Source organism: Onychostruthus taczanowskii, unplaced genomic scaffold, assembly GCF_017590055.1.
Source record: "Onychostruthus taczanowskii isolate IOZ18803 unplaced genomic scaffold, ASM1759005v1 scaffold4, whole genome shotgun sequence".
NCBI lineage: Eukaryota > Metazoa > Chordata > Aves > Passeriformes > Passeridae > Onychostruthus > Onychostruthus taczanowskii.
Genome location: NW_024501459.1, coordinates 20,883,532 through 20,906,464, shown reverse-complemented (window position 1 = coordinate 20,906,464; position 22,933 = coordinate 20,883,532). Strand labels below are relative to the sequence as shown.

At 35.7% G+C, this 22,933-nt stretch overlaps 1 protein-coding gene across 5 annotated transcripts in view; it reads right to left on the bottom strand.

The window, feature by feature from the left end:
- The window catches only part of VPS13B (vacuolar protein sorting 13 homolog B), a 429,942-nt gene that overhangs the window by 374,032 nt on the left and 32,977 nt on the right, over positions 1–22,933 (bottom strand). For 4 of the 5 annotated variants that reach the window (XM_041413097.1, XM_041413101.1, XM_041413100.1 and 1 more), the window contains exons 4-7: positions 11,153–11,276; positions 6,898–7,065; positions 5,581–5,762; positions 2,457–2,631 (exon numbers count right to left, since the gene is read on the bottom strand). In XM_041413097.1, the coding sequence (XP_041269031.1) occupies positions 2,457–2,631; positions 5,581–5,762; positions 6,898–7,065; positions 11,153–11,276 (649 nt within the window). The remainder of the gene's footprint in view (positions 1–2,456; positions 2,632–5,580; positions 5,763–6,897; positions 7,066–11,152; positions 11,277–22,933) is intronic. The other variant, XM_041413099.1, reaches the window with a different exon arrangement.

Below are 22,933 nucleotides of genomic sequence, written 5' to 3'. Positions count from 1 at the left end.
AAATGGCATGACCATTTGACCCTCTGTGTGGCAAAATATTTTGCAGTAAAGATATAAATGGGCTTCTAAAACTGCCTCTACATCTCTGCCTTGGCCATCCAACAATTGTCATCTGTCTTGTGTTCTGAAGGAGATAGTTCTGTCAAATACATATGATCATATAATTAAGTACAATGATAATGTTAGAGCACAGCATAGTTGAACAAAATTTGCATAGGAAATTACAGATTTCTTTTGCAATCTTAGTCTTATCACCGACCCTTCTGAAAAATCTTGCGTATAACAGAGTGGATTTACATTATATTATTTCTTTACTAGGTGGCTGTCTTACGAAAAGCTAGGAAGTCATACTGACAGTTGTTCAAAAGAATGCAAATGGGACTGACCAGCAGCAATTGCAATTTAGCCTTCCTGAAGGCATACATTAAAATAGGGATGACAAGATGGACTGCCAAAGATTTTACACACATTTGGATGTAAGAATCTCAAATTTAATTCTAGATGCAAAAGAGACTGGGTACTTGTAGGCAGATACCTTATAACATTAATCTTTGCTTAAACTATATTTGTATCACCACATTTTCACACCTTAACCAAAAGAAGCCAAGTAAAACCTGCATAGCTCTGCTGACTTCTGTCCTCTTCCACAGTCAAAGCTTCCTTCCAGTTTTCTCATACCCAGTTACTCTGTCTCAAATCCTTTTATTTTTTCATCTGAAAGTCACTGCTTACCCATCCCAGCTGTTCCTATATTGAGACAAATGATTTCTCTATTCTTTCTGTGTCTTTCTGTATTCAAATAGCCCTAGTTGCCTTACTGACTCCAGGAATGCAGCCACAAAATTCAAGCAACTCTAAAAACATTGTCATTCTCTATGGAATAAACAGTTAAGCAAATTTGGGGGAAACTTCATACTAACAAAAGAAAGATATTCATGATACAGAGACAACCCTTTGTCTGAAAGCAAGGGCAATGTAGTGCTTCAGAGAAAACTTCCGGGCAAATTCTCCTGTAAATAGTACAAATCATTGGTTAGATACAGAAAGTTATTAAAATGCCCACTAACAATTTTTCTAAAACTTGTATGCTTTTAAAGTCTCAGCAGAATATTAAGCCAATATTTGCAGAATATTAATTACTTCTAATCATATGTCTTGTGTAATGAACTCGTGTTTGCAATGCAGAGTTTCTAGTGCAGAAAACCCATCTTTAGAGAAAATGAGAGAACTATTTACAGATATCTTATTTGTTTTCTCAGTTCCACACAGCAGTAACATGACAGAGGATTGTACATCTGAAATAAGAGTGAAACAATCATCTGTGCCAAACAACAGTGAGGGCCGTACTTGGAAAAAAAATTTCCACTACTGTCATTTACCAATCATGTACCTATTTCTCTGAAAACAGAGAAGACAGTAACACAGAACTAAAAAAAATACAGTCTCCTAATGCAAATTAAAATAGTATATTTCTTCAACAGAACAAAATTAATTAATAATATATGCATAGCTTAAAATTGCTGTAATATTATAAATTCAAGCCTAGCTTAAGAGAGCCATGTCACCTTCAAATGAAATTCCAATAATTTTCTAGGTGAGGTAAATTTCTCTTCCTATTCCCCCAGATTTAAATACAACCTTGGAAAGATAACCAAAACTTTTGTCTTGAGAGATTAAAATTAAAATACAAATCTCTAAATAAATTCACAGAATTTCAGAGTATGCTGAGTTGGAAGGGACCCACAAGGATCATTGAGTCCAACTCCAGGCCCTGCAAAGAATCACCCCAAGAGTCACCCCATGTGACTGAGAAGCAGCAGATGGGAAGCAACCACACAAAGATAAAGAAAATTCACCCCTCATCAGTGCAATGCTCCTGAAAAGATCCTGTTGCACTAAGCTACCACAAAACATCACGTAGAAGAAGGAATACATGTTATATGAAAATAAAAAGCAGTTGAGATCAGACAAAGTAAAAGGACAGAACTGTGGGAAACAGTGCAAAGTAATACTTTGTTGCTTAGAACAAGTTCTGATATATTTATTCTCAATGACCTTTTTCAAAGAAATTCAGAAGCACACTTTGGCTTTTCTCTTATTCAGCTCAAATGTGGCTGCTACCAGTTTCGAACTTGTTTATGGAAAGGTGCCTTGATGGATGATATATGGACAGATAAATCCAAAGTATCCTACAGTGTCACAACTCCCAAAATGGTCTTCTTAGATCATATTAAACCTCAGTTTAATTAAGACCATCAGAATTCCTTAAAGAACATAACATGAAACATGTTAAAGCACTGCATCCTTACCCAGCACAATGAACTGCCTCTAGCAAACTGCAGACTGACAAGATACTTGGCAAGAACTAGGCTGGGATATTTACATTTGCAAAAATGTAATACCAAAGAAATTAATGTTTTTAGCATTTCTTCTTACACATTAAAAGCTTTACTTACCTGTGATATTTCCCAACATGTCTTTAGTGTGGCAAATCAAATCTTCACTTTCCCCATCTTTGAAGCTGCCTATTTCTCCATAATACAGAGCAATCCCAAGCTGCATTATCCGTATAAACATAGGAAGCTGCTGATCAGAGATTGAAAGTTTCAAACTTTCAACTAATGTGTGAATCTGTAACACAAAAAGAGAACAAAAACAAAGAATAACAAAGCTCTCTCATCAGTAAAGCCCAGTTTTAAACCATACAACTCTATATTCATTTGGTATGGGCATTTTATCTCCAAAAACTAGATCTTCAATACAACAGAAGGCAAAGGGCTGCAAACAAAGCCTACCAAAAACATTCACTTGGGTTGTCACACGAGAGATCTTCAGCTGAAAAATTAAGTGTAACATGTTTTACACACACAGAAACATTTATGTATTTGTTTTAAGTTATTGCCGAAGAACTTTCTCAAATCTAAGTGATGTAAGAGAATTTAAAAAATGCTCTTACAATAATTTTATTTTCATTACAGTTTCTTTAAAATCTCTGCATGCTCTAACTAACCTAGATATCTAGACAGTATATCTAGATAAAATCTAGATATACTGGTTTTAAAATACAAGGTCTTTCATTCTGATTCTTTCCCACTCCAAACATCGTTCCAAGTGGTCAAGTAATTGGGGGAAGAATTAATTCCAACTGCAGTGCAGAAAACTGGTTCTTCTGAATATTCTGTTTCAAATAGGGATTTAAGGCACCTTTCACTAAATGAAAGAAAGCTTTACAAGACTAAAATTGTTGGCATGAAAACTTATCCTTCTTTAAAAAATTTAGCTGTAAAACAGCTAAATACTTCAAAATATTTTGAGTACGTGATCATTCTAGAATGTCAAAGTCAAACAAGATAAGAAAGGTACCTTTCATCAAGTAAGAGTGGCATAAAATAAAATTATTGTACCAAAACTACTGTCTAACATCAGACATATTTTCAATTCCAGGCCCAGTTTCTAAATGCTGCAGGTGAAAATAATGGAAATTAGAAGTAATTACATATCAGTGTTGGCCTTAATGCAATCCAATTCAAAAACCATGAAAAATTACTTTGTAAACAGTATAGCACATCCATGGGTAAATAATATTATAGTGGCAAAATCAGTATTTGTATAAATTCAAGTTAACTCTTTCATATGTGCAAATTAATGAAGTCTTAGCCCAAGTCATAGAGAATGAGTAATAACATCATATCAGCTTTTATCTGTTTACACAGACAAGATTAAATATGTCAGATGTCAGAATTATGCTATTTTTTTAATTCTTAGAAACAAAAAAGCATGTAAACTCCTAAGATACATTTTGGAAATTAAAAATTAATCCTTGCACACCAATTTTCCAAGGCCAGGTGATTTAAAGCTGTTAATAGCAAACCTTTTCTGTGCAGAAGAACAACAGGATGGATAAGGAGTAAACAATTTCTTAAGATGTGGAAGGGACAAAAAAAAAAAAAAAGGGTTGCTTTTCCAGAAGCCTCTTTAAAGGCACAAAAAGAGCATATGTCCTAGTGGAGGACAGGAACACTAAGCAGCATTGTAGGCAATGAATATCATTCCTCTGTCAGCAGAACTCAGCTGCCCCTCAGAAAATTGACTCATGTCCCTAAAACTGGAGGAAAACTATAATCTTTGTGTTGAGTTAGCCTCTAATACAGTGTCAACACAGTGAGTGGATTTAGATTATTGAGAGGTCAGACAAATGTCAGTGTTGCTACAAAGAGGTGGAGGCAGGACTCACAGCCCCAGTCCATACCAGCTCATCTGCCTCATGGTTGCCTCATTCCATGATGAATTTTACAAGAACAGCAACAAAAAGCTTACAACTCTAATAATTTTATGAGTGTTTTGCCACCTCCCCCCATGTATGTTATTTTCATTCTAAAACTAAAAGTAGGAGCTGAGTGTTCCCAGTTCAAAAGCATGCAAAACCATATCCCAGCACTTAAGAATGGTCCTCCTTTGAGAAGTTTTAACTCCATTAAAACTCCCTAAGATTAGTTTAGCCAAAAATTAGCAATGGACATAGTAATCAAAATTATGAAGATTAGTAGTTCTAGCCCTTGCAAAGAAACCAAAAGGGCACACGTCCTGGAAACCTCGTCTCAAGACTTAAAATCAGACATGCTTTAGTAACTTAATAACAATGGTATTAAAGTTCACATTAGCAAGAACCTCACAGATTTGGAGAGAAAGATGGAGCACTGCTGGCTTTTGTCTTGAGCTGGAAAACCACTGTCCTTCAGTAACCAGCTCTTCAGAGTGCTGAAGCTAGAGTAATATCATTTGCAGCAGAGGCTTTAAACATCTTGTAGCATCCTCAAATTAAATTTAACTCCATTAATGAAGTTGTTATATTTACTAATAACTAATAAGAGTTATTTTTGCTTCAGCCCTATGAAAAAAACAGCTATTTCCAATCCTTGGAATAAATATTTTCCATAAATATTTATTTATATGTTTTATAAAACATAGCTCTTTCCAATTATTGGAATAAATATTTTCCAATCATTGCAAAAATATTTTAGGCAGTCACTAAAAAACTGCATCCTGATGACCCACAGAGAATGATAATATTAATATTAAAGGTAATAATAATAGTAATAGTAATAATAATAACAATGTGCCCCTGCTCACTAGGAGCTGAGTTTGGCTTGCTAATCCATCTCAAATGATTCACTGCAGAGTGTCAATCCACTGATGCTTCTTGTTATTCATAAGAGTTGGAGCTACATTTGAAACAATAACTTAAGGCAAAAAAAATCCTTTCCACCTTATTGCAGACACCCTAAAGTACACCACTGGGGTTTTTTTAACAGATTATCTGCAGAATTTCTTTCCCCCCTTACAATTATGGGGTTTTTTTAAACTCCAGGACAAAATAAAAACATTAGAGAGCATAACTTCCTTACTTAGGTGCTGTTTCTGTACATAAACTAACTGCACCATATGAACAAAACAATTTAAAAATTCATTTAGCAAAACACAACAGTATAAGCTTTTCATTTTACTTCATTTTAAAGGCTATTCTGAGAAGCCTCAAAACTTCACAAGTAAGTAGCAAAAATAATTATTTTGGATACCTACTTTAATAATTGATGGCATTTTGGAGTTGAGGTTATCATAAGTAAAATGCAGACGAGTCCTGAAGGAACACTTGTACAGCAGAGGTTCCTGGTAAAATTCAATTTTACCACTAGCATTTCTCTTATCAAGACATACTGTGCAGTCAGAAAAGTTGATCATCTTCCTCAGTACCAGATCAGTGGCTTTTAAAAGAAGTGTATAGGTTAAAAAAATATATTGCATATGAGAAATAAGTTGTGCATACAGGTTCTTAACTAGAAGAAAGCAATACAAGACAGTTTTTAAGTCATTATTTAAATCAAAGTACTTGCTTATGTGACTGAAGAGGATCATTTCCTGTGTCAGGCTTTTTATGCTGAATGCATAGGAAGTGAGGACAAATTAGTTACACCCAAATAAAAATTTTCACCCTGTCTGCTGTAACTTAGCTCTTTTTGTAAGAGTACTGTTTCATGTGGAAGCATACAATTACTATCATTCTCATTATTCTCACAGAAATAGTTTTGCACATTATCCCCCAAAGTTTTCTTTTGAACCTTCCAAAAGAAACAAGATCTTTTATAGTGATCTTAACATGAAATACATTTTGTGATTTTGTCATATTACTTTGTAGATATTTTAGCCAGAACAAAAAAACAGGTTCAGGAAAACATTAATTGAACTCCAGGCTCTACCTGAAATCTTGTGTGTGATCTTAGCACAGTTACTGTGCCCCAGCTCCACCTCTAGCCAATGTCAGTAAGAGCACCAAGAGTTACAGGTGAGTGCTGGCAATTCAAGGACTGAAAAAAACTTACACTGAAGATCAAGATAAAGTCAGAAGTTGGGGGCTTTCTTCCCCTGAAAGCGTGAAGTGAAATGAATCATGTCTTGCAACTGATATGCTGTGCTCACTACTGTGAGCACATTTTACTCCCTCTCTTGCCAGCGTGTTCAGGGTTATAAGATCGTCACAAACAAGTGCAATGGAATGCCTTAATGTGCTACTGCTCACTCCCAAAACTTGCCTAAGCACTCACTACCAGCAGCAAGCACGAATTCAAATACCATCGCAGGATGGCAAGCGTGAGCAGAGGACAACACATCTCGTATGACTATCTGTGATCACACAAGGATGCAGTATGAATCAGTCTATAGTATTGCAGTTGGCTCATCAGAATTAAGGTAAAGACAAGAGAAAAAACTGACTGGAAATAAAACAGACATAAATTGTCATGCTTCTGATAAAAAAGAGCCATTTTTATGAGACATAATATTTCTGTATGAATTTAAGAGTGCCTCCACAATGATACATAAAACCAAAAAATATCTACTCACCAGAGATGTCCATAAATGCCCGATCCCAAAACTCATCCACTGTATAGCATTCTGCAGAAGTGATATTGACTGAGAGAACAATATCATCCTCCACATACTTCAATATGAGATTGTTGATCACAATGTTGACATTATTTACAACACGCCTAATCAAACTCTGAACATAACCTATAAATTAAAACAAATTCTTGGCAATGATAAGGAAGACATGATAAACTCATTTATTTAGTAAAAAATTTCGTTATTTCAATATATTTATTATTCTGAACCTGCACTCTTTTAAAAAAATCAAAATTTAAACAAACTATGTATCATTTTTACCCAAAAATTAACATGACTTAAAAGTCTTTAACATTCTGTATAGTTGTTAAGTCAATCAGCATCCTAGAAATGCAAGATATCATAAAAATTTTAAAACTATGAATGCAATAGAGCATACAAAACAAATTCACTTTAAAACTAATTAAGAAAACAGAACACTATGGATTACTGGAGACAAAGAATTTTAACAATTACTTTTTTACTTGAGAGATATTTAGAAATTGATTTAGAAAAGTGAACACCAGCTGCCAGGTTACTTTTCAAGTGTGCACATATTATGCCTAGGTGCTCCCTCAGTTTTTTTATAAGTTAACTAAGCATTAACACACCTGGTACTTTCCAATTCTAAAACCTCATATATCCACATCTTGTTCAGTAAGACCCCTCTGAGGTATATCAAAACCAATTTCTGTCAACAACCCAAATAGTAAGCACCTGCACTGAAGCCTGTTGGGAACAAATGCATTTACATGTTTTTTACCATTGACACGGTTTTTAGATGTAAAGTTATTCGAAAAATCATCTCACCTGGGAATTCACAGTATGTGGCAAACATTCATATTTTTAACAATATCGTAAAGACATGAAATACTACCCATATTCATGTATTTCTGAACCATGTATACTGAACCTAACTGTGCACCCAACTCACTTGTGCTACAAAAAAGCAAGCCTTAAAATTTCTCTGTTTTCAAATTTATCACATTACACACATTTAAAAATACATTTAGTAGACACTATCAAGTTCTAGTTTGGTGACTGTGCTGTAAAAAGCTAGCTAATGATAGAGGCCTAAACCCACAGGCTTCAAGAGCAGTTTTCTGAAACTTGCATTAAATAAAACTGTCAACAATTTTAATGTCAACAATTTTAATGTCAACAATTTTAATTCAAATTAAAAATTAAAATGAACATCAAAACATTGTCAGGTAAGTAGGAAAACACTTAAGTTGCTACTTCCATTCTACTCTGCTTTTTCTAGGTATTCATCTTTTTTCACACTCATATATTCACTTTAGAGTATGTGGAAAGTTTTACCATTACATAAGTGATTTTCTTGAGTTCCACAACAGCTGACATAGGAATATTTTGTTTTTTTCAGGATTCAAAATCCTCGATGACCAGAAAGAGGAAATCCAGAAATACAGTCAAATTCAATGTTTTCAAAGCTTAGAACTGTCAGATTTTTAACATAATCTGAATTGGCTTTTTCTGCATATCAATCTAAAACTACTGGAAAATATGTGAAATAACCTGTTTTTAAGGATTTTCTCACTGACTCCTTCAAACGATAACATTTTTAGTTTATATGAACTCAGAAAACCAGATTTATTATTTCAGTAATTAAAGGGGCATAAGAGACCCATATTCATCACTAGAGTGATGTAAACCAGCCTGTACATAAATAGAAAGCAGCACAAGGCATTTAGCTCCTTTTCCTAATTTCAGCATAGAAATATTTTTGCAGACTATTTAACTAGCAACTATAAAATTATAACCAGTTATTTGACTATGATTTCAAAGCACGCTACTAATTTCATTGAAAAAAATGAAGCTGTCTCTCCACAGCTCCAAAGTTTCTCCAGTATTTTGCTGTCAAGAGTCTTTCAGGAAAAGAGCAACACCATTTTCATCTGTATGTCTTTTTGGCTGAATGCATTAACAGAGGAAGCACCATCCTATCTTCCAAAAAAAACAGAGGTCATGGATGTGCTAAAAACTACCTATGAAAATATTTCCAAGCTAGTGGTACAGTATATTGTTGGAAGTATCATACAAAAACCAGCTTCCTGATTAAGTTTAGCTTCAAATATACTAGAAGCAGATTTTCACATGTGAGAAACAGTCTTTTAAGAAATTCTAATTCCTACAATTCAAAACACAGTAATAAGAACATCAGCAAGTTCATGTATAATAAAGGGTTTGTTGTTTTTTTCATGTTTGGGTTTTTGGGGTTTTTTTTAAGGGTTTTGTTTTAAATAGAAGTGGGGAAAAGCAGGTGAAGGTTTCTTACACTCCTGTGATTTCTAAAAATAACACTGTGGGCATCTTTGCCACCGAAATATAGGTGTTCTAGGGTACGTGAATAAAACCACCAGAAAATCTGTAGGGCTAAATTCTTTTCTGAGGTGCAACACAAAGTCCACAAGTGTGTTTTTTTCAAATTGTCCAGAATCCAGGAGGCTGCACTGAGCATTAAGTGCTACAAATGCAATTTCAAATCCAACACTCCAAAAATTTTGTATCTCCATAGTCATAGAATCAATATCATCAGAGTCAGCTAGACACAGAGTCAGTTTAGACACAGCTAAACAATTCAAGCTTAGCAGGAGTCTGTTGTTGCCAAAGCTACATTTTTAGCTAAACTTTGCCTCTGGAGATTAATCTCCAAGGACACTAAAACAAAAAGACAAATAAATGTTTTTTAAAATACAGCACTAATATGACACACGCATCCTCCAAGAATGTAAAAAAAATACCCAAACAAACACTAAACATAGGACTCCACATCTTACTAAAATTCAGAATGTACAAATTAAATCTTAGGACATTTTACCACACAGCTAAACCTATACTAAACAGTGCTATTTCTCCGCTCAAAACCAAAACCAAAGCCACCTGTATTTATAATTTCATTATTTACAGCAATTAATACAAATGTATTGGTACGATTTCACCACAAGGAGGTAACTTACAGAAATCCTGCAAATGTCACTGAAGGAATATAGTCATACAATTTTTTGGGTAGCCTTTGACTTTTGTTGTTTGCAGATGCGACCCAAAGAACCAATTCCAGAGCTGCCACAGCTGAGCGCTGTCCATGGTAGGAAACTGCTTCCCCCAATTCCAAGTTTATTGGAGTTTATTGGATCACTAAGCTCTAGGAGACCCTCCAGCCCTGGCTCCTCAAGTAACCATTTCAAAGCAAGATGATACCACATAGCACATAGTATTACACACACTAACAGTCAATGCTGTCTTTTGATTTAAGTCAAGCATAAAGTTTCTGTTAACAAAAGACAGCAAGAAAGCCTCACACAAAACTGTATTTTTAACCTATCTAAAATTACATGACCCAAGACAGCAAACTGCAATTCATTCCAGTACTCTGCAGTTTTACTCTTCTGCATGAAACATCTCATATCCAAACTCAGAGGCAATAGTAATCAGATACATAGATTTTTTGGCATTTTCACATCATAAAATTTCTCCAAGTTTAGCATCCAAATTCCATGCTCACACTGAAATTCCATATCCAGGAAAAAATACTGGTGAAAATCTCCACTAGTAGATACAGGACTCAATAAAAATCATTAATAAAACATGAGAGAGTTTGGGGTTTTCAGCGTGAGAAAGAGAAGTCTCCAGAAAAACCTTATAGCAGCCTTCCATTACCTAAAGGGAGTCTACAAGAGAGCTGGAGAGGGACTTTTCACAAGGGTATTTACAGATAGGACAAGGAATAATTGTTTTAAACTGAAAGAGGGAAGGTTTAGATTAAATAATAGAAAGAAATTCTTTATTTTGAGGTAGTGGAACAGGTTGCCCAGAGAAGTTTTGTTCAAGGCCAGACTGGATGGGGCTTTGAGCAACCTGGTTAAGCAAAAGGTGTCCCTCCCATAGCTGGGGTTGGAACTAGATGATTTTTCAAGTCCCTTCCAATCCAAGTCGTTCTATGATTCTATGATGCTACCTTGAACTATAAATGAGTTATGTGAATTTAAGAATTTGATTAAATGGAAAGAAAGGTTATCAGCATTAACATTACTCTTTTTTGTGATTTGGTTCTAACATACAAGCAGATCACTAACCTTTGTGATTTGTAGGTAGACAAAAACATAATAATCTAACTTAAACACTGTGGCCATCTGAATAAACTTCTGTATTTGAGTTACAGAAAAATATCCAACCAGTTTCTGAAATTATAGGTTACCTGGAGGTAAATCGGGGTCAGGAGAAGCAGACTGCTGAACTCGTCGTGATTTTACTGCTGATTTCAAGCTTTCTGTGGTACTGCGGTTTGTGGAACTGGAGCCACAACTTTCGTGGTCTTCCTGCTAGTGGAAAAGAAAGCAATGAAGTCAACCAAACAGAAAGAAAATAAATGTGGGGAGAACTTGGTAAAGGTTCTGTAATTTCTGTTACTGTTTTTCCATTGATTCAATCCTGTACTACAGAAGTTGACACAAAACAAGCTGGACAACATTAAATTAATACTTTCACTAACTTTGGTTTAAAAAAGAAACCTGTCCTTTAAATATTTATTTCAACTGAACATATTTCTTCTAGCTCCATTTCTGCTGAAACATTCCTTCAGAGACAGAGCCCTGCAAATTACCAAAACAAGTATGAGAAACTACCTAATTGTATGAGCTTACATGCCTACTCATGAAACCACCTCAGATGGTTCCAAGATGTCAGACTCACATCCTGCCTAATACCACTAATTGAAACTGATTCATAAAGCTAAATATTTTTGCAGACTTCTATAACAGTAAAACATGACCCCAGAAAAGATAAATGAACTGAGGGCACCTGCTCCTCTTGAGCTTCTATATAGTTCACTCAACATAAGGAATTCAGAAGCAGAAACATAGCTCATAATTCCAGAATGTGATATAAGCCTTTCGAGATGAGATTTGCAGACGCATGAAAACCTTAATTAGCTGAATCTAGGATTTTAAATACACCAGCAATATTCCCATTACATTCCAGAATGACAGCTTAACTACAAGGCTCAAGTGTAAGAAAGCCAAGAGAAGTAATGCAAATATTCTTGAAAATGTATGAAAAGAACAGGTTAAAGAGGATGCAAACACACCTTTTGACCTAAGCCAAATTACTTTGATAGACATAGTCTCTTGCAGAAAAAGTGAAAAATACTTTCTGGGACATGCCACTGATCATATCACACAATTTGTTCACAAAAAGAAGCTTTGGGGAACAAATGTCAAATAACACAGTATGATTTATAATATTCTTAAATCCTCTACACATGAAAAGCAAGCAGCTTAAACTGTGCTGGATTTTTATACAGGACAGATCATGTGTTTCTCCACATGCTGCCTGGCATTTCTAATAATCTCAGAGAAATTACAAAAGGGAATCTTCACAGTACTTGCTTTTTGATGTGCATTTTGCTTTCCATTAAAAAAAATTAATACATGCAATGATACACTTCAAATGCAAGTCTACAACTTCAAAAGTAACTGAAGAATTTTTTTCCTTCCACTCTGTACTTAGAACAATAAAACAGGGTAATTCTCTGATAAAATGAAAAGACCATTTCACTAAGGAAAAAAAAAAAAAAAAGAAAAAGAAGAGCACTATAATCTTAGTTGGGGGAAAAATAAGGTTAGAAGCTTTAACTCATTTGGGGCAATTGCATAAGGCAGACAAATTCATATATTAGAAGACCAGATGATAGCTTCAGAAAGAAGGATGAGTTACCATAAAGGATTTGAGATTTCCAGTTACTAATACAGTATTGAAAAGCAAGCTGTTGGATGCTTTTTTATTTTATGGTTATTTGGCAATTTTAGTCATACAGGAAAGTCTCATTCCAGTGCATAAAAACCCCATAACAGGTATTGAGAATCAGCTCTGCTTAGAGGGCATTTGTTTGTTTTCTCATCTATGACAAACTTCCGATATTTTTCATCGACGGATGCAAGTCTCCTGAAGGCTCTCCCTGAACTTAGAACTGTGGAGCAATTTCAGTAGCAAACCACCTTTCTCTTTATGGCATACCTGACAGAGATAAAGCAAGAGCTTCAAGCTTTCATTAAGCCCAGCATGATGGAAGCCTCTTCATCAACACATATTTTGCAATCAGCAGAGCTCAACTCTCCTTCCTCTCCAGTTTACTGAAAAAACTAAGATCACACACTTACTCTAAAACTTCTGAAACAACTTTTAGATATATTCTTTCTTGGAAACCAGTTCACATATAGCACAGAAGTATTTTTTCAGGTAAGACACTACACAATTGTTTATGTTTTGGACTTGAAGAAAAGCCCAAGCTCAAAAACCACATTTCCTTCTTCCCCAAGCTCACTCAGGGATTGCACAGAATGCTGTGCTGCAATTATTTAATGACTTGGTCTGATAGGATCACATTACACTTGACTTTTAATATTTATGTCAGCTACAAAATAAAGAGAAGGGGGGAGAAGAGAATGGGGAAGTTCTTTTTCTGAAGTGTTAACTCTATGAAGCCTGATTACATTCAAGTCTAGCTTTTCTATCTACATACTGCTATAATTATGTTCAATACATGTTCTCAAAACTTCACAAAATCTATGCAATATTTTTGAGTATTATGAGCAAAGATTAAGTAAGAGTGGTTTAAGCCACTTGAGACCGCTAGGAATAAATACCAGCACTTTGGCTTTTGAGGGGAGATTGTTTTTTTAAAAAAAAGGGGAGGAGAATCCTTAATTTTGAAACAAAGTATCAAATCTCAACAATAAACATATTACAAATCAATAAGCTTTTCATATTTCCCCCAGCTACAAGTCTGTTGTGATGGAATAACAGCTATAAATCATTTACAGCAAGCTGGACCTAAATACAAGCAAAAAAGGTACATGTTACAAAATGGTGCCAAAACACAAAACAGATTTATCTCAGAAATATACCTGTGTGACTTAATCCATATGAAGTAACAGAGTACACCTACACTTAAAAAGAATTCAACCTGATTGCATTTGAAAAAAGGGTGCGGGGTTTTTTTTTTAATCTGGGATAACATCCATTCATTTCTTTACACAATTATCAAAAATATTTTTGGGAGCTGCAAGGGTTGGTTTTGAGTTTTTTGAGCATGAACATACAAAACATTTTTCACTACAGTTACTGATATTTTATAAGCCAAATGTATTCTTCAATTACTCAAAGACAATAAGAGTGGCCATGAACTTAAAAAAACTACACTCCTAAGTACACATATATCCAGAAGGTTTCTGTATCTGCACACTTCTGCTCAATGTTAACTTTAAGAGCACGCTATTAATTTCTCAAACATGTGGTTGTCTCATAAGCCCAGAAGTAAAACATGTTCATTAAAGAGATGGGGAAAGTTCCAAGGAAACTGCCAAAACTAGCATAATTATGAAACTATTTAAAACTGGAACCAACTAGAGTCACACACTGTGTCTAGATCACAGTGATGTCATCAGAAACACCCAGCCAAAAAGCACTAAAATTACTGCACTCACATAAATCCACCTCACACCAGACGACAAACATTTAAAAGCTGAAGTCAAAATCATAATGGTGGTGGGAAGGGAGTTACATTCTAAAAGTGCTAATCACGATAGTTATGGAATGAGATTTGATAAACATCCATTCATTTTATCATTAATGAGAGCGATTCCAAACAATAGCCACAGCAGTGGAAAACTAAAAATACTCATGATATATCTAGAGAGATGACTTTTAAGTAAGACAACTCATTTACAAAAGTATCTTTTCCACTAGCTTGTATCAGAAGGAAAGCCTAGAAAACTTAAATTTGAACAAGAGGTCCTCTTTTGGGGTTTTGTTTTGCAAACACAACAATTTTGCACAACCAGGCTCTTTTTTCACTTTGTTGTTCTGCAAACACAACAAATACAATTTTGCACAACCAGGCTCTTTTTTCACTTTTGACAGACGTGTCAGATCCAGTAGCCAGATCCAGCTGAAATGCTTTTATGAAGCACAATGGTTAGTTCTAGAACTATGCAAGTGATAAGTAACATGATAAGACACCTAGGCTAGTGAAGTTATATTCAAGTTCCTCAGTTCATTTTCTAATGCAATTTAAAACCATTATTGCAAGGTTTAGAGCAAATTACAATTGACAATACCTGAAAACAAAACAGATGAGGTTTATTTTCATCTTTCCTAATAAGAAGAGTTTGTAATCTTTGCTCATTATTCTTTCCTTTGCTCATTATGCTTTCCAAATTCAAAATAGTTTTCTCCTTAAAAATTACACACTCTTTTTAAAACACACAAATCCTATTCAACGTGCAAGATCTCCAAAATGCCTCGTCAGCACACTTTATGGGAAAATAATGTTCTTTTGGAGACCACTTGGCTATTTATACAAATACTGTCCCTGTGCTTTCATAAAACCAAGTTAGACACAGAAAATTGGGTTCTATAGAAATAAAAAAAACCAAAAAACTGTTTAAAACCAAAGAATATTATGAATTAAAATTTTAAAACCCAAACTGATCCAAATTACCTACTACACAAACTTGCAAAGAGCTCTCCATCCCCATTTTTCCCTTTTCCTTTATAATATTTACTTTTTCTCACCCTTTATAATTTCTAAAACAATAAGCTTAATATCTTTTACAAGTCATTCGAAGATATCTATTCATATTTATGTAAACTGTACTTCAAACGGCAAGATGCAAGAACTGGGGGCGTGGAACTTATTTCCCACTAGTGGGCAGTGCTCAAAAAGCCAAGCAGTTGGCTGCCTGTGGCAAGACCAGAAGCAACAATCAGGATGTGCCCATTTTAGCAAGGCCTTTGACACCATCTCCTCACATGGGCAGCCTCCTCATTCACAGACTGGTGAGATATCAACTGGATAGTGGGAGTTCAGTGAAAAAGTGGCTGGACCACCGAGCTCAAAGGGCTGTGATCAAGGTGCAAAGTCCAGCTGATGACTAATTACTTGTGACAACCTCCGGGGATCAGTACCAAGTCTGTGGTGTTTTAACATGCATACTGAAGACCTGAAGATGGGATCGAGTTCAATCTCATCAAACTGTGGATAGTACCAACCTAGGGAGAGGAACCCATGCGCTGGTGGGCAAGGCTGCTATTGATAGGGTCCTTGAGGGGGTGCAGAAAGGGGCTCAGTGAAATCCAGACGTAAACGCTGAGTGCTGGAGTACCCAGTGCTCAGCTCTGGAACATAAAGATGCTCTGGAACTGCAGACTAAAAGCCAAACCGCTCAAGAGCAGCTTTTCAGAAGCCAATCCAAGGGTCCAAGGGGGCAGCAAGCTTGTCCTTGCTGCAAAGGCCAACTGTGGGCTGGGCCCTATTAGCAAGGTGGACCCAGGGGCAGAATTATTCTCCTCCCTTGGCTCCCTGTGAGACACTGTATGGAATAATACTGCACCCAGCTGAGGGTGTCCAAGTGTTCTGGAGTGTCCATGACACTCCAGAAGCAGCTCTATGGAGAACCACCATGGTGGTTAGGGCACAGAAGCAACCTCCTGCGCTCTTTCTCAGGGGAGATGGAGATAAATGAGGGTGATCCTCGTGCTGCCTACAGCTACATACTGGGAGGGAACATACTGAGAGAAGTGGGAGCCAGACTGTGTCTGTTGCCACTCATCTTTTCATGGTACAAATCTGAACCATTCAATTCCAAGTAGGGAAAGCTGTTTCTCATCATTTGGAGGGTGATCAAGTATTGAACCGGCTGCCCAGAGAGGTGGTAGAGTCTCAGTCCCTGGAGTAATTTTGCACTTTGCTGGCCAAGCCCTGCAGCAACCCATTCTAACTGGACTTCCTTTGGCATGAAGCTGGACTAGATCACCACCAGAAACCATTTCACATTGCACTACTCTATATATTATATATTACTCTGCAAGCGAAAATGAAACAAAAAGTAAAACAAATTCTTTTAAATATTATTTTTAAAATACAATAGTTTCACTAAAACAGTAAGCACCATCAAGATCTTGCTTTCAAAAGGCTATCTGCTTCTTTTCTGCTGCTATACACTTCTATACATTTGCTAATATGCATTACACATAAATAGATTCACATTACACTTCTAACCACACAACACTTCTGCTGGGCAACATAGGTTATGCACTGCTTAGAAATTAGTACAGAAAAATAATTTTATTATTTTTTTAATGAACAGCAAACTAGAAGCGTAACACTGAAACAGAGAAAATCCAGCAATACACATATGACATCTGTACATCTTTTGCAAGATGTGATTTAATAGTCTAAGGCATATTTACTTTAAAATTATGTAAATATAGGTATATTTCAAAACTATGACTGTGTAAAATATTTAAGACAATTTAGCCAAATCAAGATGTGTTTCAATTTCGCAGAATAGTTAAAAATTCCATATTACATACAGAAATTATAGGTTCTATATACTTCTTTAAAAGACTATTTGAGACTGCCCACCTTTTTTTCCACTGCAACTCAATTTTAAATCTTTTCAAATCACATACCTCTGAGTGAGTACTCAGAGACTGAGCTCTGTCTTCCTCTATGGCAGACAAGAACATGCTGGAAAGTTTTTTTTTTTTTCTGCCAGAGTTTTTTTCAGTACTATTTCATGCAGAAACACATCAAAAATAAACTCTTACAATATTATGTCCCAGACTACGAAGGAGAAACACCAAGTAATTTCAGGCAGAGATGCAGGGAGCGCGGCAAGTAAAAAGGTTTAAGTCTGGTTAAGCAGAACAGACAAACTGGAGCAATCAAGAAACAATTTAAACAAGGTGCCAGCCTCTATTTGCCTCTTGCTGCATATGATCTTGGCTGATGCTAAATTAACAGAAACAACCAGCAGCAATGACCAACAAGGCACATTTAAAGTACAAGCATTAAATGAGGGTGTTACATCCACCTCCCAATGTTAAGCATAACCTTGAGTTAATTCTATGTTAGCACAGCACAATGTGCTCCAAAATAGAGGTACAAGTTAAAAATCCACACAAATGCTGTGGACAAACTAAAATGCTGCCATAGCAGCCCCACAGGTAAGCCAGGAAGCTTTGCAAGAAATCTACTGTACTGATACCACAAAACATGTGCCGTCTTCCTATTGATTTCTGGATAACAAAATCTCCCTGTGATGTTGCTACTGTTTTGATTAGCTGATTATCCAGTCTATTTGAAAGGAATATTCCTTTGTTTACAAGAAAAGGAGCTGTCAAGTGTCTGAAAGCCCATGGTGATACAGCCAAAGATAAATAGAACAGGCTGTTCTCACTAAGTGGTTCTCAGAAATATACCCCAATTTCTAAACACTCAAGACAGAGTAACAAATAAAACGACTTTGCAAGTTCTTTTTGAGGGGAGTTGTATATCTTCTTTCTATTGTGTAAAGAAAGTTGTATTATAAACTGTTAACTGATCATCTAGCAAAGTTTCTGATACATTTACTGTAGTTTTAAAAAATTATGAGGCCACCTACCATGACGTAAGTGCTTTTTAATAGAAATAAACATCTCAAAATTACTTTTCTGCAATTTCTCCTAGGATAAGCTTTTTCAAGATCTCATTCTCTCGTGTTACAGGAAGTTTGTGCAGTGCTTTGCTTGGGGAAATATGGGTGGGGTGGTGTTAATTCTGTAACATTATTCTGCATTTAATATCAAACAAAGTGAAGTCTGACCCATGACTAGAGCTCTTAAAGCTAAAAAAATAAAAAAAAAAAAAAAAACACCAAAAAAAACACCAAAAAAAACCCAAAACTACAGCAGCAACAGGCAGCTATACTCAAAATGTGGCATCACTGCACAAGGAAAGATGGAAGGGATAAAAAAAGTAAATTCTGAAATGCTGGTTCCACAAAAGTCACAGTGCATAGAACTCTAACTCAGTAACTCTCACATCAGGCTGACTCAAAGGAAAAGTCAAGAGGAAAGACAAAACAGAAAGGTGATCTTCTTCAGCAATACTGGTAATATGAGATGGGTCATTCTGGCCCATATATTCTCTGTGACTGAAAATGAGAAGGAAGAGTGACTGAAAAACTTTAATCCTGAAGGACTGGGAGAAAAGAGAAATAGAAACATTCAGAAGAACAGACTGAAACCTAAGAGAAGTGGTCAGCATTTCTGTTCTCTTTTCCAGCTTGTGCTCAGAAACAAGCAAATATAATAAAATTAAGAGTGATAAAAGAACAGATACGTATTTCAAAAATCTGTTGAAAATTAAATCAGAACAAAATAGGATATATATTTGAGTTTAAAGAATTTATGTCCATACATGAAAACTCCAGACCAGTCTGACTGTTGCACTGTCATCCAGCCTAACACACAATTTGGGGTCTGCTAGAGGATCATCTCACCCTCTCCCAGGTCCAGCTACTGAACTGGCCAGCACTACAACAAACACATTTTTCTTACACCACCTGCTTACATTTTCACGTGTTATTTTGGAAGACAGTGTACCAAAGCCCGGACATACTCTCATCCTTGTTGCAGGCACCTTGAAATACTTGGAATGGCTGAGAAGCACTTCTCCACATTTATCAAGTCTGTTCCTGCAGCATTCACCACGACATCAAAATACCATTGTAAGCATGGCTCAGTCACATTACTGATTCATTAAATAACACCTGGTAACCATTAGCAGAAGTCTGATCCATTCAGGTCACTCTCTCATACTCCCTTCAACCTGCCAGAGGGCTGGCACTGGTCTCCAGCACTATTTCAAGGGGCCCCAGACTTCACCAAGACATCACTTTGCTTTGTGGTGTTAGATGATTGATGGTATTTGTTTCCCTGCACAGTTCTGGTGGGTTGTAGTTTAGCTGTGCTTCACACTTTCTTTAGAGGGTATTTTCCCCTAACACATTTCCTATTGGATTTTATTAGAAAGCCAGACCTCATGTGCAAGAATTCTCTCCACCAAGCACCTGCCAAGGATGTAGTAATAATTTTTATTACAACATAACCTTGCCACCCACTTCCTCTAGAGAAAGGTAGAATACTGTCCAGACCAAATTTTCTCCTAATCCCAAACACTACTGAACAGCAGACCTACAGCAGGCTCCCAGCAAATTGAGTAATCCTCAGCTCTCAAATTTCCATCATCACAATAAACCTCTGATATATAACAGTGAAAGGCCTGAGGCACAAAGCTTTGCCTGGAGAACTTGCTACCAAGCAAGCTCTTTTCAGTGTGAGCATCATTTGGCTAGTGCTTGGCTTTTGGTGGGTGCTGGGGATGGAAAGAGAGCAAAGAGGCAATGAAATGGCAATGAATTATACATGTCAATGTCAGAAGGAAGAGTATACCCACTAGGGTCCCTCCAGCTGCTATTGATTTTCACAAGTGTTTAGGTTATACTTCCAGTGACTAATTCTCCATCAAAATTGCTTGAAACTAGCAAGCAGGTTCAAAATGTCATGGGGGAGTGCAAAAGAAGAAGCAGAGAAGACTCAACAACAAACCCATGCAGGTCTGGTTTCCTCAGGATTTCAATCTTAAAACCCAACGCAACTGATAAGCATTTGGGTCAGAGATTTTAGCCTAGTAGTCCTTTCCCCTCAGTTACCCCTTAAGAGAAGTCAAGCCAAATTTGTGCTTTTCATGCATTCTATGAACATACATGTAACACTATGTAATTATATTAATTCTATGTATGAATATTCAAACAGCTTTAAGAAATAAAAATCTACTGAGTATAACTGTACATCAAGTTTCAGATACTTCCATACATGTCTGAAACATAATTTCTCTTAACTTACATAGTTTTCTTACTTGCCAGCTGATCAAATTCTAAACACAGAAGCGTAGTTGAGAGCTTCATTATTTAGCTGTCTCAAGCAAAACTTCCATATAATTTCCCAAAATGCTTGTCTTTAGACTTTCAAGCACACATTAATAGCTATGCTGTATTTCTAACAACTCACTTACAAATTTGTACTTGATTTTTATTCTTACCTTTTAAGCTAAATTTCAGACACCATGATGGAGAAGAACAGATTTTTCACCTAATGTAATTTATCAATTACATCTTATTTAAATAACATTATTTAAACCATTGGACTAAACTACAAAGCTGGATGAATGGCTGCAAAAACTTTCTAGTTAATCAATGTCAAAGAGTACACATAAGAGCAACTTACTCAAAACACACAGTTACAGGTTTTCTACTTATAATCAGTCTTTTCTTTTGCAATTGTCAGTCTGTAATGTGTAGAGCATTTCAGGGAACTTATTGCTATTTATAATGCTCTGCTTTTTAAGTAAGAAAGCTTTTGAAGCATTAACCTAAACCTAAATAAACAGTAATTTATCTTCTAAAACAGCCAGCAGACTACCACACCAAACCACCAAAATGCTATATATTAAGTCAAGTGCAGCTGTCAGCACTACACTGTAAATGTTATGTCTATATTATAACATTTAATTTTTTATCACATTGGTTAATTTAAAATACAGTGTGCCTCCTGTCAGGCAGCATGGACTCTATACCAGAATTCAACATTTCTTATTCTTTCCACTGAATACCATGCTCATGTCACTTCCTTACAGAAATCTGAACATTCAGAATTCAAATATGCATTTCTTAATACTAACTAAAGGGATGACTTTCAACATCAAATAAAAACAAAACACCTCCTTCCAAATCTGTGCCAATCATTTTGAATGGAAAATATGTTTTATCCTTGGTCAAAGCTGCAATGAATAAGGACAGGTTTAAAACAAGGTAGGAAAGTGAGTGTCAGAATGAAATGAAGTTGAGTGCCCAAGGGAAAAAATTACAAACATTCTGAAAGGAGCCACAGAGACAGGACTGTTTGTGCTCAACTGCAACTCCAGCCACGTGCAAAAGGAAGAAATTAAAAAACTGGACAACAGGATGGAGAAATAAGATTGAAAACAACTTGGGGAAAAAACATGTATGTGGGAAAGTAAAAACAACCTTGGAAATATCCTCTAATCTCACATAATGCCAAGAAGGAAAGCTCAGGGAACATTTAAGACAAAAATACGGTATCTTGTTTCAAATCAAAACATGGAATAATATGTGTAACAAAACTACTGAATAACATCAGCCAAGAAATAAAAAGTTAAAAAGAAATTAAACTCACAGAAATATTACCTCAGATCATTAATTATTCATTATTTTTATCTATTAGTTTACATTGTGAGATCTGTTTTATAAATTTGACAAAAGTAATTTCAAGTAACATACCATTAAGTCTTCAACTCTTTCAGGTTTCACTAACACTTACTTTACGTGGTACATACTGGTTACAGTGGTGGATAGTTGTAGCACCTTTAAAAACTAACCTAAGGTATACTATTCAAAATACTATGAATTCATGTAAGTGCAATTGCACTTATGTCGAACTAACAGAGCTTTTCTTGACTGACGCTTTTTATCTGCAGTCCTGAAGAGCAACAGATCATTTTATTAGTCAGAAGGCAAATCCCTCACTTTGTAAATAAGTGTAAACTTTTTTATAAATTTCATAAAAATTATTTTATAAATTTATAAATTTTATAAATTTCTATAAACTTTAAGACAATACCAGTAATTTAAGGACAAGGACAATTGAGGATCATTCGCCCGTGACCATCACCCAGGGATCACGTTCATGCTTTAGCACCCTCCTGTGGCACAGACCATGGTCCTTTCCCTCCTGAATCCACCATACACAGACAGACACCTTTCATTTATTCTATCCAGGCAGGTCTCCTCACTGTTCTCTCCTTTCTCCTTCTCCCTCAAACAGCCAGCAGATCAAATCTTTACCACAGAATAAACTGAACAAAGTTGGAAACTATAACTATCACTTCTGAAGGTGAACATACCACAAAAATAAATATCCAAATAGTGTTCCAAAAACTATGTTTGTTCAACAAAAAGTATTGACACACACAGATTTCTAAAGTACTCTGGAAACATAAGGCTCTAAAACACATCACTTTGAGTCATGCTTTATTCTGAAATCTTGTCATGTAAGCACAATCAGTTCTCAAGAC